General features: G+C 42.5%; 1 protein-coding gene across 1 annotated transcript in view; it reads left to right on the forward strand.

Annotated features, from left to right (window-relative positions):
• Positions 1–638: 638 nt before the first annotated feature.
• The window catches only part of LOC106586818 (NGFI-A-binding protein 1), a 48440-nt gene continuing 27874 nt past the window's right edge, over positions 639–21204 (forward strand). Inside the window, exons 1-3 of the mRNA XM_014174500.2 lie at positions 639–786; positions 14044–14888; positions 15132–15265. Coding sequence (XP_014029975.1) covers positions 762–786; positions 14044–14888; positions 15132–15265 — 1004 coding nt within the window. The 5' untranslated portion in view covers positions 639–761. The remainder of the gene's footprint in view (positions 787–14043; positions 14889–15131; positions 15266–21204) is intronic.

Below are 21204 nucleotides of genomic sequence, written 5' to 3' on the forward strand. Positions count from 1 at the left end.
CCTCGTCTCCCTTCTGTTGACCTATATTACTCCTCTCAGAACCAGTCCCTCTACACTTGATCTTTTTCTCTCTCTTTCCCTCAGTCTTCTCTCTCTCTTTTTCTCTTTCTCCTCTCTACTTCCATCTCTCTCAGATATCTCTCGCTTTGTCATTGGACACTGTCTATTATCAGAATGGTTCAGAGTTCAGTGTTAGGTAAATGTCCCCTGTCTTTTATTTTTACAGCATCTTGATAGCACTTTATGTAACCAAGCACAGGAGTTGTTAGCATAATGTTGTTGTTGTTTTTACTGTTCTATTACCGTGGGACTCAAAAAAATAAGTGAAAAGAAGGTGGCAATGGAACACACTTGAATCGCTACAAGAAAAGGGTGGAGAGGTTGTCCCAAAGACAGTAAAATAGCCTACATAATGCTTGGGGAACCTCTGCTTATTTGGTTGACAGTGTTAATTGACAGTTGGGTGTAGACCTATTTTCAGTATGCTACAATTGGCTTTTCAAAAATGAACTCAAACCTCTTCCTCCCTCTGGCCGCGGTCGCAGCCTGGTGTGATAGGATGCTTGGTATTCCATACAGCGGCTCCCACGCCCCCCAGACACACACGTGGGGATCTGCGTCACGCTGTCGCGTGGGAGTGAGAGATGTAGCAAGGGAGGAGCAGCCCAACAGTAGGGGAGTTGGGTGGAACGAATAGTTAGCAGGTCTTTTATACTAAACCTCTATTTCACGGAGAAGTGAAGAACGGAACGAGAGGTTGGATGAGCGGCGCGAAGAGTTCTGCAGGTAGGCTATAGAGAGCGCACAGTGGAGGTTTTCTTTCCTTTTCTAGCAGGGCGCAAACTTGAGACGCAACCATAGACATCTTGGTTGGACTTTAATACGCTAAATAATGTTGGAGACATGAAATGGCATTACCAATATCATAAAGAAGAGACTGGGAGTGATAAGACTATTTGTTGATAGCCTACCTATTGTTGATGAAGTGCACATAAACTAATTGTTGGCACATAAACTAATTGATACGTTTTGTATTACTTTTGTATGCGGAGAGTAGAGTTGTGAACTGCTGTGCATTTGGGCAACAATGACAGTAGAAGCAGGACGGGGTTTTTAGGCTAGTCTATGAGTGGGAATCTCAAACCCATTACTCCCGGGCGCAGGGACACAGCCGGTGGGCGTCTACATTACCCCAATGTACTGTCAATACTCCAAACATTTGAGGAATATGAAGAAACCTGTTGCACTTAATATATCTGAGTACAGTTAATTAAAGTGATTTTGTTGTCATTACTAAAACCGAAAAAGTTGGGCAGGAATGGACAACTCCAGTCCTTGGGGCAGTAGTGATATCACAGTCCCCCCCACACACACAGCTGAAGAGTCTATTGATGCACCTGTGCGTCAATCTAATTAACATAAAAAATCCCCATCAAAATCCGCCAGTTTAAACTAGAGAGATCCGGGTTTTTTTTGCATGGGCTGCATCTCAATCCACCACATCCGCCTTGTCGGCCTTCAGCATCTGCAGTGGAAAGTCGCAGAGCTACAGCACATTTTGACAGACTAGGAGACATCCAGAAAATCGGTCTTATCAGGAAAACATCTGGAGTGTCTGAACCATTTGGGTTACAAACTAATATGACCCCACTATGTACTGTAAAAAGATTGATTCAGGTGGTTAGTAAACTATACTTGAAAATACAATTATTTTGACTTACATTTTTTGTTGTCATCTTTACTTGAATATAATTACTACTTTACTGTACTTCACATAGCAAAACCAACCTGAAAAAAAATGAATACAACATAAGATAAATGCATAATTGAAACAAATATTTTTGTGTAAAAACAATTACAAGGAAAATTGTGTTTAACTTACTCAATTTTCATAATATTTCCTTTCAACTGAGCTTTACTATACTTTTACACAATGTTATATGCATGTTTTAAGAACGGAAAGCACATTTCTATATTAATATCAAACTGTTTGCTATGCTAGGACGTGTAATGGATCATGATGAATGGATATCAAAACTGTCAGGTAAATTGACGTTCAATAATAAGACCACCCATTCTCACCATTAGCCAGATCATGCCGCCACTCTTGACAGAGGCAAATACCTCATGTTGGCAATACTGAAAAGCTGATGCAAATAGTTGCCTAAATGTATTTTAAGTGGATCTAGCACAATATTTATTTACAGTGTGTAAAGGGAAGAATCTCACAAACCTGGGTCTAGTCTGAAGGTAACCTAGTGTCACGTTCTGACCATAGAGAGCTCTTATTTTCTATGGTAGAGTAGGTCAGGGCGTGACTGGGGGGGGTTTATCTAGTTTATTTATTTCTATGTTGTGTTCTAGTTTCTTTTTTCTATGTTGGGGTTTTTGTATGATTCCCAATTAGAGGCAGGTCATCGTTCTCTCTAATTGGGGATCATATTTACGTAGTTGTTTTTCCCACCTGTGTTTGTCGTCACAGTTTTGTTTATAGTTGTTTATAGTTTATTGTATGTCTTGCATAGTTTCACATATTAATAAAGATGTGGAACGATACTCACGCTGCGCCTTGGTCCTTCTCTACAAATGAACGTGACAGAAGATCCCACCTAAAACGGACCAAGCAGCGTGGCTAGAAAGAGTGGACATAGGAGGAGATCCTGGACGGCAAAGGGCCCTGGACGCAGATTGGGGAGTATCGCCGTCCAAGGGAGGAATAGAGGCAGCAAGAGAGGAACGGCAATGATACGAGGAATTAGCACGGCAACGACGGAAGCCCAAGAGGCGGCTCCCCCAAAACCGTGCTTACCATGGGGAGCGTGTGACCAGTCAGGCACCATGTTATGCGGTGATGTGCACCGTATCTCCAGTGCGCATTCACAGCCTGGTGCGCTCGTTGCCGGCTCCCCGCATTTGCCGGGCTAAAGTGAGCATTCAGCCAGGACGGGTTGTGCCGGCTCAGTGCTCCTGGTCTCCAGTACGCCTCTTCGGTCCAGGATATCCTGCGCCAGCGCTACGCACTGTGTCGCCAGTGCGCCTTCACAGCCCAGTGCGTCCTGTGCCAGCGCCCCGCACTTGCCGGCTAAAGTGAGCATCCAGCCAGGACGGGTTGTGCCAGCCTTACGCTCCAGACCTCCAGTGCGCCTCCATGGTCCAGTATATCCTGCACCGGTCCTACGCACCAGGTCTCCAGTGCGCCTCCACAGCCCAGTACGTCCTGTGCCTGCTCCTCGCACTCTTCCTGAAGTGCATGTTCCCAGTCAGGTACATCCTGTGCCTGCTCCTCGCACTCTCCCTGAAGTGCGCCTGCCCAGTCAGGTACATCCTGTGCCTGCTCCTCGCACTCGCCCTGAAGTGCGTGTCACCAGTCTGGCGCTACCTGTTCCAGCTCCACGCACCAGGCCTCCAGTGCGCCTTCCCAGTCTAGAGCTTCCGGCAACAGTTCCCAGTCCAGAGCTTCCGCAGTCTGTCGCCGGGGGGGGGGTGTATCTTATTTTCTATGGTAGAGTAGGTCAGGGCGTGACTGGGGGGTTTATCTAGTTTATTTATTTCTATGTTGTGTTCTAGTTTCGTTTTTGTATGTTAGTTTTTGTATGATTCTCAATTAGAGGCAGCTGGTCATTGTTGTCTCTAATTGGGGATCATATTTAAGTAGTTTTTCCCACCCGTGTTTGTGGGATCTTATTTTGAGTTAGTGCATGTTGCACCTCTGTCGTCACGTTTTTTTTTTGGTTTATTGTATGTCTTGCATAGTTTCACATATTAATAAAGATGTGGAACGATACTCACGCTGCGCCTTGGTCCTTCTCTAAAAACGAACGTGACACCTAGTATAGGTTTAACAAATTAATGGAAGTATGGAGGCAGCTTTTTGCCAACAAAAAAAAGGTTTTTAAATATGTGTCCAAAAAAAGTACAGATTTCCTGAGCTTTAAAAAAAAAAAATCTCCTAGATACAGGACAGACACTTCAAACCCGTTATTCCTTACGATGAGGTTTTTGACTGTCTGTTTTTCATTTCTATGGGCTATAGTAGTAATGCCCACGACCCGCATGCAATAATTTATCAAATAATTGTTTCATATTTTCAGATACCAACAGGGGTCCTAAAATTCCAATAACAAACAGCTAAACTATCCAAGGTATGAAATGTGTGCCGGTGCCCGGCTATGACAGGCGCCTATTTGAGACTCAGTGTTTAATTGAAGTTTAACACCATTTTTTTTAACCTTTGTTTAACTAGGCAAGTCAGTTAAGAAGAAATTCTTATTTACAATGACAGCCTAGCATATTTTACAGTACAAGGTTAACTGCCTTGTTCAGGGGCAGAATGACTGATTTTTACCTTGGCAGCTCAGGGATTTGATCTAGCAACCTTTTGGTTACTGGCCCAACAGCCTAACCACTAGGCTACCTGCCGCCCCAGGTAACATGAGGACAGCAAAAACACTGGATGCTTACAATGGTTTGGTGAAGGAACAAGTGCTTTGACCTCTGAAACTCAGGCGTCAACAATATCATTTAATGGAGCTTCAAAAAGTTGTTTTAACACACACTGGCAACAGAACACACAGAAACAGACCAATGTTAATTGATTCCATATTGTCTAATATGAGGAATAGCAAAGGTAGCAGTTTTACTGCAAGCGTGGAGTGGTACCCACAAGCCACTGCGGCCCCTCATGATGAGTTCTGTTTTTTTGTGGCATCAAAGTTGCCCATCCCTGGAGTAAACTTGTGGTTTTTCAAAAAGTGGCCTCCCATCAAGTAAATGCAACTTTTCCAGTAAATTGCCTATTTTAATTGGTTATGTCTGGTCTTTCTCCTATTGATTTTACTCCTTGGTCAGAGTTGAGAGTTTATTGGAGGGCTAGAGAGGTTGAACGAGAGGCTGTACATCACCGTCTACCAACATCGACTCTACATGAAACAAGTGCCTGAACAGTGTTCTACTTCAGATCCAGCTTTGAAAACAACAGCATCTGTAGTGTCCTGGGTAAGGGTGTGTCTCTGTAGTGTCCTGGGTAAGGGTGTGTCTCTGTAGTGTCCTGGGTAAGGGTGTGTCTCTGTAGTGTCCTGGGTAAGGGGGTAGACTAGGTGTGTGTGTAGGTAAGCGAGGTGTAAAGCTTGCTCTACCGTGTCTGACTTTGGATGGGGGAAAAAGGAATCCCATGCAGCACCTGTCTGTCTGGATCAGGGTGACTCTCAGACAGGGAGAGTGGGAGAGGGAGAGAATGAGAGGGAGAGAGGCAGGGGAGAGAATGAGAGCGAGGCAGGGGAGAGAATGAGAGCGAGGCAGGGGAGAGAAGGAGAGCGAGGCAGGGGGAGAGTGAGGCAGGGGGAGAGCGAGGCAGGGGAGAGAAGGAGAGTGAGGCAGGGGAGAGAAGGAGAGTGAGGCAGGGGAGAGAAGGAGAGCGAGGCAGGGGGAGAGAAGGAGAGCGAGGCAGGGGAGAGAAGGAGAGCGAGGCAGGGGAGAGAAGGAGAGCGAGGCAGGGGAGAGAAGGAGAGCGAGGCAGGGGAGAGAATGAGAGCGAGGCAGGGGAGAGAAGGAGAGCGAGGCAGGGGGAGAGTGAGGCAGGGGGAGAGCGAGGCAGGGGAGAGAAGGAGAGCGAGGGAGGCAGGGGAGAGAAGGAGAGCGAGGCAGGGGAGAGAAAGAGAGCGAGGCAGGGGAGGGAAGGAGAGCGAGGCAGGGGAGAGAATGAGAGCGAGGCAGGGGGAGAGAAGGAGAGCGAGGCAGGGGAGAGAAGGAGAGCGAGGCAGAGGAGAGAAGGAGAGCGAGGCAGGGGAGAGAAGGAGAGCGAGGCAGGGGGAGAGGGAGGTGTTATAGTAAGTGACTGAGAGAAAGAAGATAACAGAGAGATACTGACATTACCACCATGCTAGCTACGCTCATCCTCCTCTAGCCTTCTCACCCTGTCCAATTGTAAAGGATTTTTAATTGAGATGTCAACTGACTCAATGCTATATTCAGATCTCCCTACCAGGATATCTAAGCCAATATGACACCAATGTTGATGAAACTTCAAAAAATAAACTTGATTTGAGGTACCCAACACACTCCCTGCCTCTGTCATGAGCCGTCCGGCATTAGGAAAATAAGACAAGGTCTTGGCCTGACCGAGATCAATATCTAGGCATTGGATAAGAACAAGACTAAAGCTTCTATAAAGTGATCATTAAACTTGCCACCTTTCGGACTGAAAACGTTTATGGGGAAACAGTTTTGATGAAAATAATAATTTATCGCTCTCACGTGCTCATTTCTGTCCATTAAGAACCAACGATGTGCTACATTTTTTTTTTTTAGCATTTCTGATGATGCTAATGTCTATTTTAGCCGAAGCGCAGAGTTCTGACACTGGGTCGGTTGCTCCACAACAACACAGCTGCTTGCACCAGGCTGACAGTCATAAGAAGATTATGCGAACAAACCTAGGATACTGTAAATAGCTAGCTACAGTGCCTTCAGAAAGTATTCATACCCCTTGACTTATTCCACATTTTGTTGTGTTACAGCCTGCATTCTAAACTGATATACATTTTTTTTATCTCACCCATCTATACACAGTACCCAATAATGAGCCAAGTGAAAACATATTTTTGCTAATTAATTGAATATGAAATATCGAAATATCTAATAGAAAAAGTAAATTTCTTTACCACATTTTTTGCAGTATTACTTAAAGATGCAGCATACATAAATCACTCCGCCGTTTCTTGCTTCCTAAAATTATAATAGTTCGCTTAATTTGTGACAAACAAGCAAGCGTAGTGTAAAGAATCATTGTACCATCTAAACTGTGAAATATATAGTTTTCATAACCAAAAATATTTTATTTTCAGTTGTTTGGAGTAGAAAACCGAAAGTAAAAGACACAAGAATGAAATTTAAGAATGGAAAACATAGAAATAGCACACATAGAACATATATGCCACTTCTTAGACTTGCTTTCAATGAGAATTACGGTTCTATAACTCGCATTTCTATGTGAATTTGGTCAAGTCGCCCAAAAAGTGACATAATGCAACTTTAAGTGCCTTGTTGCACTGTACAGACGTCCTTCTTTTCACTCTGTCATTTAGGTTAAGTATTGTGGAGTAACTACATTTTCAGTTTTCTCATATCTCAACTATTAAACTCTGTAACTATTTTAAAATCCCCATTGGCCTCATAGTGAAATCCCTGAGCAGTTTCCTTCCTCTCCGGCAACTGAGTTAGGAAAGACGTCTGTATCTTTGTAGTGACTGGGTGTATTGATACACCATCCAGAGTGTAATTAATAACTAGGGATATTCAGCGTCTGCTTTTTATTTTTTTACCCATCTACCAATCAGTGCCCTTCTTCGCGAGGCATTGAAAAATCTCCCTGGTCTTTGTTGTTGAATCTGTGCTTGAAATTCACTACTCGATTGAGGTACCTTACAGATAATTATATGTGTGAGATTGGGTACTCATTCAAAAATCATGTTAACCACTTTTATTGAACACGGAATGAGTCCATGCATCTTATTCTGCGACTTGTTAAGCATATTTCTACTCCTGGACTTATTTAGGCTTTCCATAACAAAGGTTTGAATACTTATTGACTCAATACATTTCAGCTTTTAATGCTTTATTAATAAAAAAAAATGTTCTACAAACAAAATTCCACTTTGAAATTATGACAGAAAATATCAATGTGATCAATTTTAAGGAGTGTGAATACTTTCTGAAGGTACTGTTGGAAAGTATTCAGACCCCTTTACATTTCCACATTTTGTTAAGTTGCAGCCTTATTGTAAAATGGACTAAATGAAAAAAAATACACATAAATTGACAGAGCAACCCCAAATTGACAGAGCAAAAACAGGTTTTTAGATTTTTTTGCAAATGTATTAAAAATAAAAAATGGAAATGCCTGATTTACGTAAGCATTCAGACCCTTTGCTCAGGTGCATCCTGTTTCCATTGATCATCCTTGAGATGTTTCTACAAGTTCATTGGAGTCCATCTGTGGTAAATTCAATTGATTGGACATGATTTGGAAAGGCACATACCTGTCTATATAAGGTCCCACAGTTGACAGTGCATGTCAGAGCAAAAAGGAGTTGTCCGTAGAGCTCTGAGACGGGATGTGTCGAGGAACAGATCTGGGGAAGGGTACCAAAAAATGTCTGCAGCATTGAAGGTCCCCAAGAACACAGTATCCTCCATCATTCTTAAATGGATGAAGTTTTGAACCACCAAGACTCTTCCTAGAGCTGGCTGCCTGGCCAAACTGAGCAATCGGGCCTTGGTCAGGGAGGTGACAAAGAACCCGATGGTCACTCTGACAAAGCTCTAGAGTTCCTCTGTTAAGATGGGAGAACCTTCCAGAAGGCCAACCATCTATGCAGCACTCCACCAATCAGGCCTTTATGGTAGAGTGACCAGACGGAAGCCACTCCTCAGTAAAAGGCACATGACAGCCTGCTTGGAGTTTGCCAAAAGGCACCTGAAGACTCTCAGACCATGAGAAACAAGATTGAACTATTTGGCCTGAATGACATGCGTCACGTCTGGAGGAAACCTGGCACCATCCCTACGGTGAAGCATGGTGGTGGCAGCATCATGCTGTGAGGGTGTTTTTCAGTGGCAGGGACTGGGAGACAAGTCAGGATTGAGGCAAAGATGAACAGAGCAAAGAACAGAGAGATCCTTGATGAAAACCTGCTCCAGAGCGATCAGGATCTCATACTGGGGCGAAGGTTAACCTTCCAACAGGACAGCAACCCTAAGCACACAGCCAAGACAACGCAGGAGTGTCTTTGGGACAATTCTCTGAATGTCCTTGAGTGGCCCAGCCAGAGCCCGCACTTGAACCCGATCAGACATCTCTGGATAGACCTGAAAATAGCTGTGCAGCAATGCTCCCCATCTAACCTGACAGAGCTTGAGGGGATCTGCAGAGAAAAATGGAAGAAACTCCCCAAATACAGGTATGCCAAGCCTGTAGCGTCTTACCCAAGAAGACTCGAGGCTGTAATCGCTGCCAAAGGTGCTTCAACAAAGTACTGAATACTTATGTAAATGTAATATAATTAATTTTAAATACAGTGTCGTGTCTTTGGCATCATTAAACTGAAGACATGTTTATCAAATAACTCTCTGTAATTATTATTACGCGATTAACTGATTAATCGTGTAACTGTAATTAACTAGGAGGTCGGGGCACCAAGGAAAATATTCAGATTACAAAGTTTTAATTTTCCTAATATAACTTTCAGATATTATAATATCTAATCGATTAGTCTTCTGATTTAATGATGTATTTTTACCTCGCGTCAGTCTCATTCCAAACGTCGTAAGTTGTTGTTATCTGTATGAACCCAGTCTTCACTAAGTCATCCATACATCAATTGTCTTAAAATCATTTATTTACTAAACTAAGTAATTCACAGAAAGCATACAATACAGTAGGTATCGTTCCAAAGAAATGGTAGAGGAATGTGCCCTAGTGGGCTAAACCGGCATGGCGGCTTGTTAAACAAAAGAGTAGTGGGGGTCAGCTGAGAAGACACTACATAGTTGATAAATATTAACAATTGATATGCTAATCCTTTGCACATGAACGCTCACTCATTCGGGAACAATTGCAATCAATATATATATTTACGCTCAGTGTGTCGTTGGGGTCTTTGTTGGAGAGTTTGGTTCTGTTGGAGAGTTTCGTACTCGTGTTCTCTCTCTCTCGATTAGAATGGATATTTCAAAGTGACATTCATTAATGTCGTTAAAGAATGGATGTTTCGTCAGTCTTCGCGTTCAATGATACCGAATTCCTAGCTGCAGACTAGTAATTAATATCAAAGACTTGTTCTTATTCTGTATCGATAGTCTAAAAAGTTAACCACGTGGTATGGTTAAAGTTCAGTAGACGGATGCATGGTCAAACCTATTGGCCTACCCGTAATGGAGTGGAGGCCTGGTCTAAGGAAAGAAACCCTGGGGGGTTTATATACTGAACATAGAAAAGACTGTCACACGACGCCTTGTCCTGTCTGTGTCCCTGGGGCCGTGCCGATGACTTAGTTAAGACTCCAAAGGGAATTGGAGTTTCCTTCATTAACAGTCCAAAACCACATTTACACAATTTCACAAACAGTTCCATCCTTATTCATTCATTTTATACAACCATTTAGATGTAAGTCTCATAGCTGAGGCTATTATATAAACATTATTATGGTAATGTGGCCGTATTGTCTCTCATGAGTTTCACAAAATTGTACCAAACGGACCAGTTCATAGCTGGATTATTCACCGATCTTTTATACCTTCTCCAGAACATAAATGTCGTTCGGTTCTCCAATTCTGTGAGGTGGAAGAATCCTTTGTTCTCTATACGAAACCCACTCTGTCTCAAAACTGTGGCCATGAGGCAGGACATTCTCCTTCGGAAAATATGACCACACTCACTTAGCCTGGTGTCAGAAGTATAGAGGTCGGGGGATGGTGCATAGAAAAGGCCTGGTGCAGAGGGAGGGGGGTCAACTGTGCTCGCTGTACCCAAAGAGGCAACTTCATGACAACAGTAGCAGTCAAAAGTTTGAACACGTACTCATTCCAGGGTTTTTCTTTATTTTTACTATTTTCTACATTTTAGAATAATAGTGAAGACAACAATTTATGAAATAACACACATGGAATCATGTAGTAATCAAAAAAGTGTCAAACAAATCAAAATATATTTGAGATTCTTCAAAGTAGCCACCCTTTGCCTTGATAAGAGCTTCGCACACTCTTGGCATTCTCTCAACCAGCTTCACGAGGTGCATTTCAATTAACAGGTGTGCGTTGTTAAAAGTTAATTTGGGGAATTTCTTTCCTTCTTCATGCGTTTGAGTCAATCAGTTGGGTTGTGACAAGATAGAGGTGGTATACAGAAGATAGCCCTATTTGGTAAAAGACCAAGTCCATATTATGGCAAGAATTGCTCAAATAAGCAAAGAGAAACAACAGTCCATCATTATTTTAGGTAAGTCAATCCGGGACATTTCAAGAACTTTCAAAGTTTCTTCAAGTGCAGTCGCAAAAACCATCAAGCGCTGATGAAACTGGCTCTCATGAGGACTGCCACAGGAAAGGAAAACCCAGAGTTACCTCTGCTGCAGACGATAAGTTCATTAGAGTTACCAGCCTCAGAAAATGCAGCCCAAATATATGCTTCACAGAGCTCAAGTGACAGACACATCTCAACATGAACTGCCAGAGGAGACTACGTGAATCAGGCCTTTGTGGTTGAATTGCTGCAAAGAAACCACTACTAAAGGACACCAATGAGAAGAAGAGACTTGCTTGGGCCAAGAAACACGAGCAATGGACATTAGACCGGTGGAATCTGTCCTTTGATCTGATGAGTCCAAATTTGAGATTTTTGGTTCCAATCACCATGTCTTTGGGAGACGCAGAGTAGGTGAACGGATGATCTCCGCATGTGTGGTTCCCACCATGAAGCATGGAGGAGGAAGTGTGATTGTGTGGGGGTGCTTTGCTGGTGACACTGTCTGTGATTTATTTAGAATTCAAAGCACACTTATCCAGCATGGCTACTACTGTATTCTGCAGCAATACACCATACCATCTGGTTTGCGTTTAGTCCCACTATCATTTGTTTTTCAACAGGACAATGACCCAACACATCTCCAGGCTGTTTGACCAAGAAGTAGAGTGATGGAGTGCTGTATCAGATGACCTGGCCTCCAAAATCACCCGACCTTAACCCAATTGAGATGGTTTAGGATGTGTTGGACCGCAGAGTGAAGGAAAAGCAGCCAATAAGTGCTCAGCATATGTGGGAACTCCTTCAAAACCGTTGGAAAAGCATTCCAGGTGAAGCTGGCTGAGAGAATGCCAATAGTGTGCAAAGCTGTCATCAAGGTGGCTACTTTCAAGAATCTCAAATATAAAATATACATTTTGATTTGTTTAACACTTTTTTGGTTACTGCATGATTCCATATGTGTTATTTCATAGTTTCAATGTCTTCACTATTATTCTACAATGTATGAGTATGTTTGTCCAAACTCTTCGCTGGTACTGTGTATAAAGTAGCAAACATTAAAAAATTTAAAAATGTGGCAAAGAAATTAACTTTTTGTCCAGAATACAAAGTGTTATGTTTGGGGCAAATCCAACACAACACATCACTGAGTACCACTCTCCATATTTTCAAGCATGGTGGTGGCTGCATTATGTTATGGGTATGCTTGTCATTGGCAAGGACTAGGGTTTTTGGGGGGGATAAATCTAAATAGAATAGCGCTAAGCACAGGCAAAATCCTAGAGGAAAACCTGGTTCTGTCTGATTTACAACAGACACTGGGAGACAAATTCCCCTTTCAGCAGGACAATAACCTTAAACACAAGGCCAAAAATACACTGGAGTTGCTTTCCAAGACAACATTGAATGTTCATGAATGACCTAGTTACAATTTTGACTTAAATCAGCTTGAAAATCAATGGCTAGACTTGAAAATGGCTGTCTAGCAATGATCAACAACCAACTAGATGGAGCTTGAAGAATAAAAAAAAAGTATAAAGTGCAAATATTGTACAATCCAGGTGTGCAAAGCTCTTAGAGACTTACCCAGAAAGACTCACAGCTGTAATCACTGCTAACGGGGATTTTAAAATGTATTGACTCAGGGGTGTGAATACTCATGTAAATTTGATATTTCTCTATTTCATTTCCAATACTTTTGCAAAACCTTCTAAAAGCACATTTTCACTTTGTGATTATGGGGTATTGTGTGTAGATTGGTGAGAAAAAAAAACATTTTTTATCAATTTTGATTTCAGACTAACACAGCAAAATGTGGAATAAGTCAAGGGGTATGAATACTGGGATTGAGTTGATTTATAATTGAACATTGGGATTGGCTGAAGTTTGTGTGAAATTATCAGTACAAAACCCACTCTTGTGCGCAGATGCAGTGCAATCTAATGTAAATGGGCCACTGTAATAGACAGCAACCTGCCTTGTTGCTTCATTTCACTCCCTACTCCCTGTCACTCTTCTCACTGGCTATGTTGGGTACCTAGCTATAAGCTGTACTGGGGACAGGGAGTGGGGGAAGAACGCACACATACCACACATACACACACACACACACAATGGTTGACTCCATGCTGAGAGAGAGACTACTACAATCTGAAGTCAAATGTCCCCAACCAAGGAGGGCCTACAGTAGCACCTAGATCTTCTGCATAGATTCTGTCACACCTGGGCCCTGACAGTAAATTTAAGTAAGACAAAAATAATGGGGTTCCAAAAAAGGTCCAGTTGCCAGGACCACAAATACAAATTCCAAGTAGACATCGTTGCCCTAGAGCACGCAAAAAAAACAAATCATACCTCGGCCTTAACATCAGTGCCACAGGTTACTTCCACAAAGCTATGAGAGGTAGTGAGAGAGAGAGAGAGAGAAAGAGAGGGAGAGAGACCAGAAAGAGAGAGAGGAAAATGTTTTAAAGACCATAAACCTTCCAATAGTGAACAGGATAACATTATCTTGATCTATAATACCTAAAGGATCTAAAGAGAGAGTGAGCAACTACGCGTGCTGCAGAGTATGTATGGTGTGTAACTCTCCCTGGTCTCCAGGAGTGTGGCATGCTGGGATGGGTTCAGATCTGCCTCTCTGTGACTGCATGCTCCACTGCTTCACGTTCTGTATTCCTCTAATCTACAGTACATTACAAGTATATATCTGGAATATTTGTGCTGTGTTTTTATATTCATAGATTATTTATGATTTATTTATTGTTCAGGTCTTTCACGGCTGAACTTTACTTTGTATTTCTGGAGTTTGAATTTGAACAATTTATTTGTATATATGCATTTGGCTGGTTTTAGTATTTCATAGTGGTTTTCACAGTGTTAAGACTATCCCTTCTCAGACTTGACATACCATGTTATGTCATAATCTTTATGACTTATGACGGTTAAAGTATATGGCATTACTGTGTGTGTTCTGTCAGGTATGTTGGCAGCATTGAAACTAAGTTGTCAGTGTGTTCTGTCAGGGATGGCGGCAGTGTTACCCAGGACCCTTGGGGAGCTCCAGCTCTACAGGATCCTCCAGAGGGCCAACCTGCTGTCTTACTACGGGGCCTTCATCCAGCAGGGCGGCGACGACGTGCAGCAGCTGTGTGAGGCGGCAGAGGAGGAGTTTCTAGAGATCATGGCCCTGGTGGGCATGGCCAGCAAGCCCCTCCATGTTAGGAGGCTCCAGAAGGGCCTTCGAGACTGGGTCACCAACCCGGCCCTGTTCAACCAGCCCCTGGCCTCTCTCCCTGTCTGCAGCATCCCCGTCTACAAGCTGGAAGCTAACGGTAATTCTAACGCTAGCGCCCACGTCACGGTGCGCACGCTGCTGGCGGCGGAATGTGTGGGGGAGCCCATGAGGGGTGCGGCGGCGTCAGGGGTGGGGGGCGAGGGACGAGGATGTTCGGCCTCTGGGTCTCCAGTGCAGAGTGGCAGCGAACCTCGTTTCTGGGGCTCCTTGTCCTCTCACGGCGGCGGGGGAGGGGGAGCGGAGAGCGAGCAAAGCCTGTCCCCTGCAGAGTTGACCCTGGGTCTGGGTTCTCCCTCGCCCTCGTCCCCCCGCGGCGAGGAGGTACTAGATGCCGCAGCGTTGAAGTCGCTGGCAGAGTGCGTGGAGCGGCTGGCCCAGGCACTGCCCCGGAGCGATCCGTCCAAGGTGAAGGAGGGGCTGCGGGGCAACAAGAAGCTGTCCAAGGTGATATGCCACATCCTGGACATGGAGGAGGAGGACCCGAGGAGAGCAGAAGAGATACGCAAGTACAGCGCCATCTATGGACGCTTTGACTCCAAGAGGAAGGACGGCAAGCACTTCACGCTTCACGAGGTAGATGGGGGTGTGTGTGCATGTGTCTGTTTGTATGTGTGTGGCATCAGTGTGCAAAAAAGTATAACATTTTCAGATATTTGGGAACTTGATTGTTGTCATTCAACTTTCAAGAAAATGAGAACCTCCTTCATAACTCGTTATAACAATAACCCTCCAACTGCTCTCCTCCCCCTCTCTTCTCCTCCCCTCCTCTCCTCTCCTCCTGCCCCTCCTCTCCTCCTCCCCCTTCTCTGTGGCTAGCTGACAGTGAATGAGGCAGCAGCTCAGTTGTGTATGAAGGAGGTGTCCCTGCTGACCAGGAGAGATGAGTTGTTTGGTCTGGCTAGACAGGTCTCTCGGGAGGTCACCTACAAGTACACCTACAGGACTAGCAAGTGAGAACACACACACACACACACACACACACACACTGAAAGCAGTGTGATTTCGTAAGCAGTCCAAGCATCAGGAGGATGAACGGAAATACTTTCATGTGTATAAAGGGTGTAATCTTCCTAATGGGTCAGTCATAAATAGAAAACATATATATATATATATATATATATATATATACAGTTGAAGTCGGAAGTTTACATACACTTAGGTTGGAGTCATTAAAACTCGTTTTTAACCACTCCACAAGTTTCTTGTTAACGAACCTTAGTTTTGGCAAATCGTTTAGGACATCTACTTTGTGCATGACACAAGTACATTTTCCAACTATTTTTTAAACACTGGTTAATTCACTTATAACTCACTATATCACAATTCCAGTGGGTCAGAAGTTTACATACATTATGTTGACTGTTAAACAGCTTGGAAAATTACAGAAAAAGATGTGATGGCTTTAGAAGCTTCTGATAGGCTAATTGACATAATTTGAGTCAATTGGAGGTGTACCTGTGGATGTGTTTCAAGGCCTACCTTCAAACTCAGTGTCTCTTTGCTTGACATCTTGGGAAAATCAAACGAAATCAGCCAAGACCTCAGATGAAAAATTGTAGACCTCGACAAGTCTGGTTCATCCTTGGGAGCAATTTCCAAATGCCTGAAGGTACCACGTTCATTTGTACAAACAACAGTACACAAGTATAAACACCAGGGGACCACGCAGCCGTCATTCCGCTCAGGAAGGAGACGCGTTCTGTCTCCTAGAGATGAACATACTTTGGTGCGAAAAGTGCAAATCAATCACAGAACAACAGCAAAGGACCTTGTGAAGATGCTGGAGGAAACAGGTACAAAAGTATCTATATCCACAGTAAAACGAGTCCTATATCGACATAACCTGAAAGGCCGCTCAGCAAGGAAGAAGCCACTGCTCCAAAACCGCCATAAACAAGCCAGACTACGGTTTGCAACTGCACATGGGGACAAAGTTTGTACTTTTTGGAGAAATGTCCTCTTGTCTGATGAAACAAAAATAGAGCTTTTTGGCCATAATGACCATCGTTATGTTTGGAGGAAAAAAGGGGGAGGCTTGCAAGCCGAAGAACACCATCCCAACCGTGAAGCACGGGGGTGGCAGCATCATGTTGTGGGGGTGCTTTTCTGCAGGAAGGACTGGTGCACTTCACAAAATAGATGGCATCATGAGGAAGGAAAAGTATGTGGATATATTTCAACATAAGCAACATCTCAAGACATCAGTGAGGAAGTTTAAGCTTGGTGGCGAATGGGTCTTCCAAATGAACAATGACCCCAAACATACTTCCAAAGTTGTGGCAAAATGGCTTAAGGACAACAAAGTCAAGGTATTGGAGTGGCCATCACAAAGCCCTGACCTCAATCCTATAGAACATTTATGCGCAGAACTGAAAAAGCGTGTATGAGCAAGGAGGCCTACAAACCTGATTCAGTTACACCAGCTCTGTCAGGAGGAATGGGCCAAAATTCACCCAACTTATTGTGGGAAGCTTGTGGAAGGCTACCCCAAACATTTGACCCAAGTTAAACAATTTAAAGGCAATGCTACCAAATGCTAATTGAGTGTATGTAAACTTCTGACCCACTGGGAATGTGATGAAAGAAGTAAAAGCTGAAATAAATCAGAATGATTTACTATTATTCTGACATTTCACATTCTTAAAATAAAGTGGTGATCCTAACTGACCTAACACAGGGAATTTGTACTAGGACTAAATGTCAGGATTTGTGAAAAACTGAGTTGAAATGTATTTGGCTAAGGTGTATGTAAACTTCTGACTTCAACTGTAATATATATATATATATATATATAAAGAGGATTAGAAATTATGCGAGTAATGTTATTTGATACTCTAATTCTATATTCTAATTTCATTGCTGATCAATCTCTGATCAAATACTTTTATTTGACAGCATTGCCTTCTCATGACTGGTCCATGAGAATAAAGTTGAAGTAGAAAATATCACACGAGTTGCTGAGTATAAAATCTCATGCTCCATCTTGGAAGTTGCCAGCTTGCTTGTGCCAGCCACTCCCCCTTTACTCCTTCTTGATGACAGAGGTTTTAATCAGACATGCAGGTGCTTCCTGGCTGGCAACCACGACGACGGAAAATTCCACCCAGCGCCGTGTATCTTTCTCACTTCTTCTCGTCATGACGTTGTTGCATGTTGATTCATAAATAATTATTTTTATGGGACGGACGTTGTGCCCACTTCCACCCTCCTTTTGGCTTAGTTGATGTAACCTGAATGTTTCAATTATAAAAAAAATAATCACTGTTTTCGATTTCGGTTTAGATTTTATATTAAATAACATTAAATGCACTATAACATTAAATGCACTATGCATTATGTGGGTTAAATGCTGTGACAAAACAGAATAAAACTATTAATAAAAGTCCCATGATTGTAGTGGCTTTCCATTAGTGCTTATCACTTATTAACCATGATTTATTCAAATCAAATTGTATTTGTCACATGCGCCGAATACAACAGGTGTAGACCTTACTCTGAAGCCCTTAACCAACAATGCAGTTTTAAGAAAAATAAGAGTTAAGAAAATATTTACTAAATAAACTAAAGTTAAAAAATATGTATATACTAATAAAATGAAGTAACACAATAAAATAACAACGAGGCTATAAACAGGGCTATTCACAATTACTTTAATAAAATATTTCAGTTGTTGTGTATATTACATTTGTTTTATTTGATGACTTTATTATTTCATTCCAAGTCATCATCTCACCTCTATAGAGCTGCTGTCTACGGTGTTTGACAAAATCACTATTATGTAGTTCTTCAAAGTAAATAAGGCATACTATTTTGACTGCTGAATACCAACTGTCAATCAATTAGATTGTGTATTTTCAAGTAGAGATACCTCCGGAAGCAACAGCTGCTTTCTAAATCACCTCACAATAGCACATTATTCTGTCTCTACTGTAGCAAGCAACTGCTCTCTGTCCCTCTCGATTGTACATTATTCTCTCTCTCTCTCTCTCTCTCTGTCTTCCCCACAATAACTTAATGTAGCAGGTGTAAAAGAAACACACACTGGATAAGTAGGTGCGCAATGGATTATGGTCATTGTTAGGGACGCACGATATATCGGTGAACAGTGAAAAATGCCAACATCGGTATCGGCTCGATGTCTAGTTTAACACCAATGTTAAAAACCGATGTCAAAGCTGACGTGCATACCTATGTAACGTAGGTACATGACATAACGACGGCATGTAAAATTTTGCGCTACACGTGCAACACAGCATTCCTAACCTAGCCCACAATGTCTGCTGTGTGGATCGAGCAGTCAACAAGTCGAACAGTCATTTGAAAGAGTAAGAACATTTCAGTGAGTCAACTCAAAGGCGAAATCCATTAAAGCCAAGATAATGGAATTCATTGCCCTTGACAATCAACCGTTCTCTGTCGTGTCGTGGGTGATGTTGGCTTTCGCCGACTGGTCGAGTACCCGTACACACTACCAAGTGCGCTATTTTTCAGATGTTGCCCTACTGGAGTTACACAGTAATAGGGTCACTGCTATTAGCTTCACGACAAACATACTATGGAACGCCGTTTGGGTCTTTGCGTGTCAAAAGAAGATACAGTAGCACTGTCAAAGCTGGACAAAAAAGTCTGCAAACACCGGCCACGAACAATGTGTTTACAATACCACGTTGGTAATAAAGCATCATTTGTTCGACCACAGCTTCTGGGGTAGTTAGCTTTAGCTTGGTACCTAGCTAGCACCAATACAACCAGCCTGAAAACAATGACCAGTAGAAACTGCAGTCATTTTCGTTATTCTTAGCAATGATTTAGGAATCCTTGTGAGTAAGTATTAGCTAGGTTGCCACTTGTTGTTCGCCTACTGAAAATGAACTTCAGTTCATGAAAGTAAATAGCTAGCCAGCTACTTAACCCTGTTGCCTAAAGCTAAGGTCATCTGGCTAGTGAGGCTCAACCGGACTGGGTTATGTGTTGTGAAGCTAGCCACAATAAGGATTAGGCACAATAGTGGAATTTCTGGTTTGCCTTCAAAATAAAAGTATGTCATTGACAGTGATGCAAATTAATACAAATAGTAGAATTATACCATACTTTTATGTTTAAGGCTAACCGCGAAGTCCACTATTGTGACTAATCCTTATTGTGGCTAGCTTCACATAGATGGGTCCGGCCACCATTAATCAAATAAGAACTGTCTTATAAATGAGGGTTATTTTAGATGATGACACCTAGCTAGATTGTTAGCTAGCTAACTATAGCTACTGAAACAGACTATGTTGTTATGCTATATTTTTGGGGAAGAACATTGTTTGCGTCCATGAGCTACCTAGCTTTTTTTTAATGACCAGCGCTGTAGGTGTGCAAGACAACTTTACCAGCATCATAGCATATGTATTGATGAATCATTGTGGCATATGAAATACGAGTGATAGTGTAATAACTATGTAAAAACTGTACAAACGCGTTAAATTATGTGACGTGCAGTCATATTCAGTTCCTGATTGGTCAACAAGTTTATTTGACACGTCAAATAGTGTTATTTGACATGAATCTTTTTTGACACGCAAAACCCAAACGACGTTCCATAGAAATCCTGGTTGAGAATGAAACGACTGCAGAAATGAACAACGAAACAGCACAGCAAGTAAGTGAAAGAAATAGGTTTTGATTATGTTTTACTGGTAATGGGGACATATGTGAATGCCAACAAAATAATTTTTTGGTGTGTGTGTGTGTAACCTTTTTTATTTAACTAGGCAAGTCAGTTAAGAACAAATTCTTATTTACTATGATGGCCAAACCCGGACAAAGCTGGGCCAATTGTGCGCTGCCCTAAGGGACTCCCAATCACTGCCGGATGTGATAGAGCCAGGATTCGATCCAGGGACTGTAGTGACACCTCTTGCACTGAGATGCAGTACCTTAGATGCAGTGCGTCCATGCGTGTGTGTGTGTTAACTATTTAACTGTACTAGAAAGCTTAAAAGGCCGCTAAAATTTTAAATATCGGTTATCGGTTAGGGCAAGGAAAATATCGGATTTCGGTATTGGCCAAAAATGTCATATCGGTGCATCACTAGTCATTGTAGTTAATTGCCACGTTTTCTGCACTAAACTACAGTATGTATGTAGAATATTGACCTGTTGGAAACTACAACTCCCTGCTACATTGCACAGTTCGGGCCTGGTCTGATTTATCTCTAGAAAAGCTGAGCATTATGTGCATTGAGCTTGCAAAATTGTTTAAATAAAATGGAATTCTAATAATTTAACCAACATTGGTCAATTAGTTGTTTTAAAAAAAAAAAAAAAATATCTGACATTTCGGTTTATCGGATTAAATGGGCATGTTTGTATAGTGAAATCTGTACATTTGTTTTTGAAGTGGGCTTCATGGCAAGAAAGGGAAAGTGGGGATGCCTAGTCAGTTGTTGTAACGCCCTGGCCATAGAGAGGGGTTTTTGTTCTTTATTTTGGTTAGGCCAGGGTGTTACATTGGGTGGGCGTTCTATGTTCTTTTTCTATGTTTTTGTATTTCTTTGTTTTGGGCCGTGTGTGGCTCCCAATCAGGCACAGCTGAAGTTCGTTGTTGTTGATAGGGAGTCACACATAAGGAGCATGTGTTTCTTTTGGGTTTTGTGGGGGATTGTTTCTGTTTAGTGTTTTGCACCTGACAGGACTGTTTGGCTGTCGGTTTCCTTGTTTTGTTGTTGAATAGTGTTCTTGCTTAATTAAACTCAAAGATGAACACTAACTCCGCTGCGTATTGGTCCACGTTCTCAGACGATGACTTCTCTGATTCATCTGACGAAGAAGACAGCCGTTACAGAATCCCCCACCAACAACGGACCAAGCAGCGGAGGAAGGAGCAGCACCAGGAGGAGCAAGG

The sequence above is a fragment of the Salmo salar genome, chromosome ssa25 (assembly GCF_905237065.1).
Source record: "Salmo salar chromosome ssa25, Ssal_v3.1, whole genome shotgun sequence".
Classification (NCBI taxonomy): domain Eukaryota; kingdom Metazoa; phylum Chordata; class Actinopteri; order Salmoniformes; family Salmonidae; genus Salmo; species Salmo salar.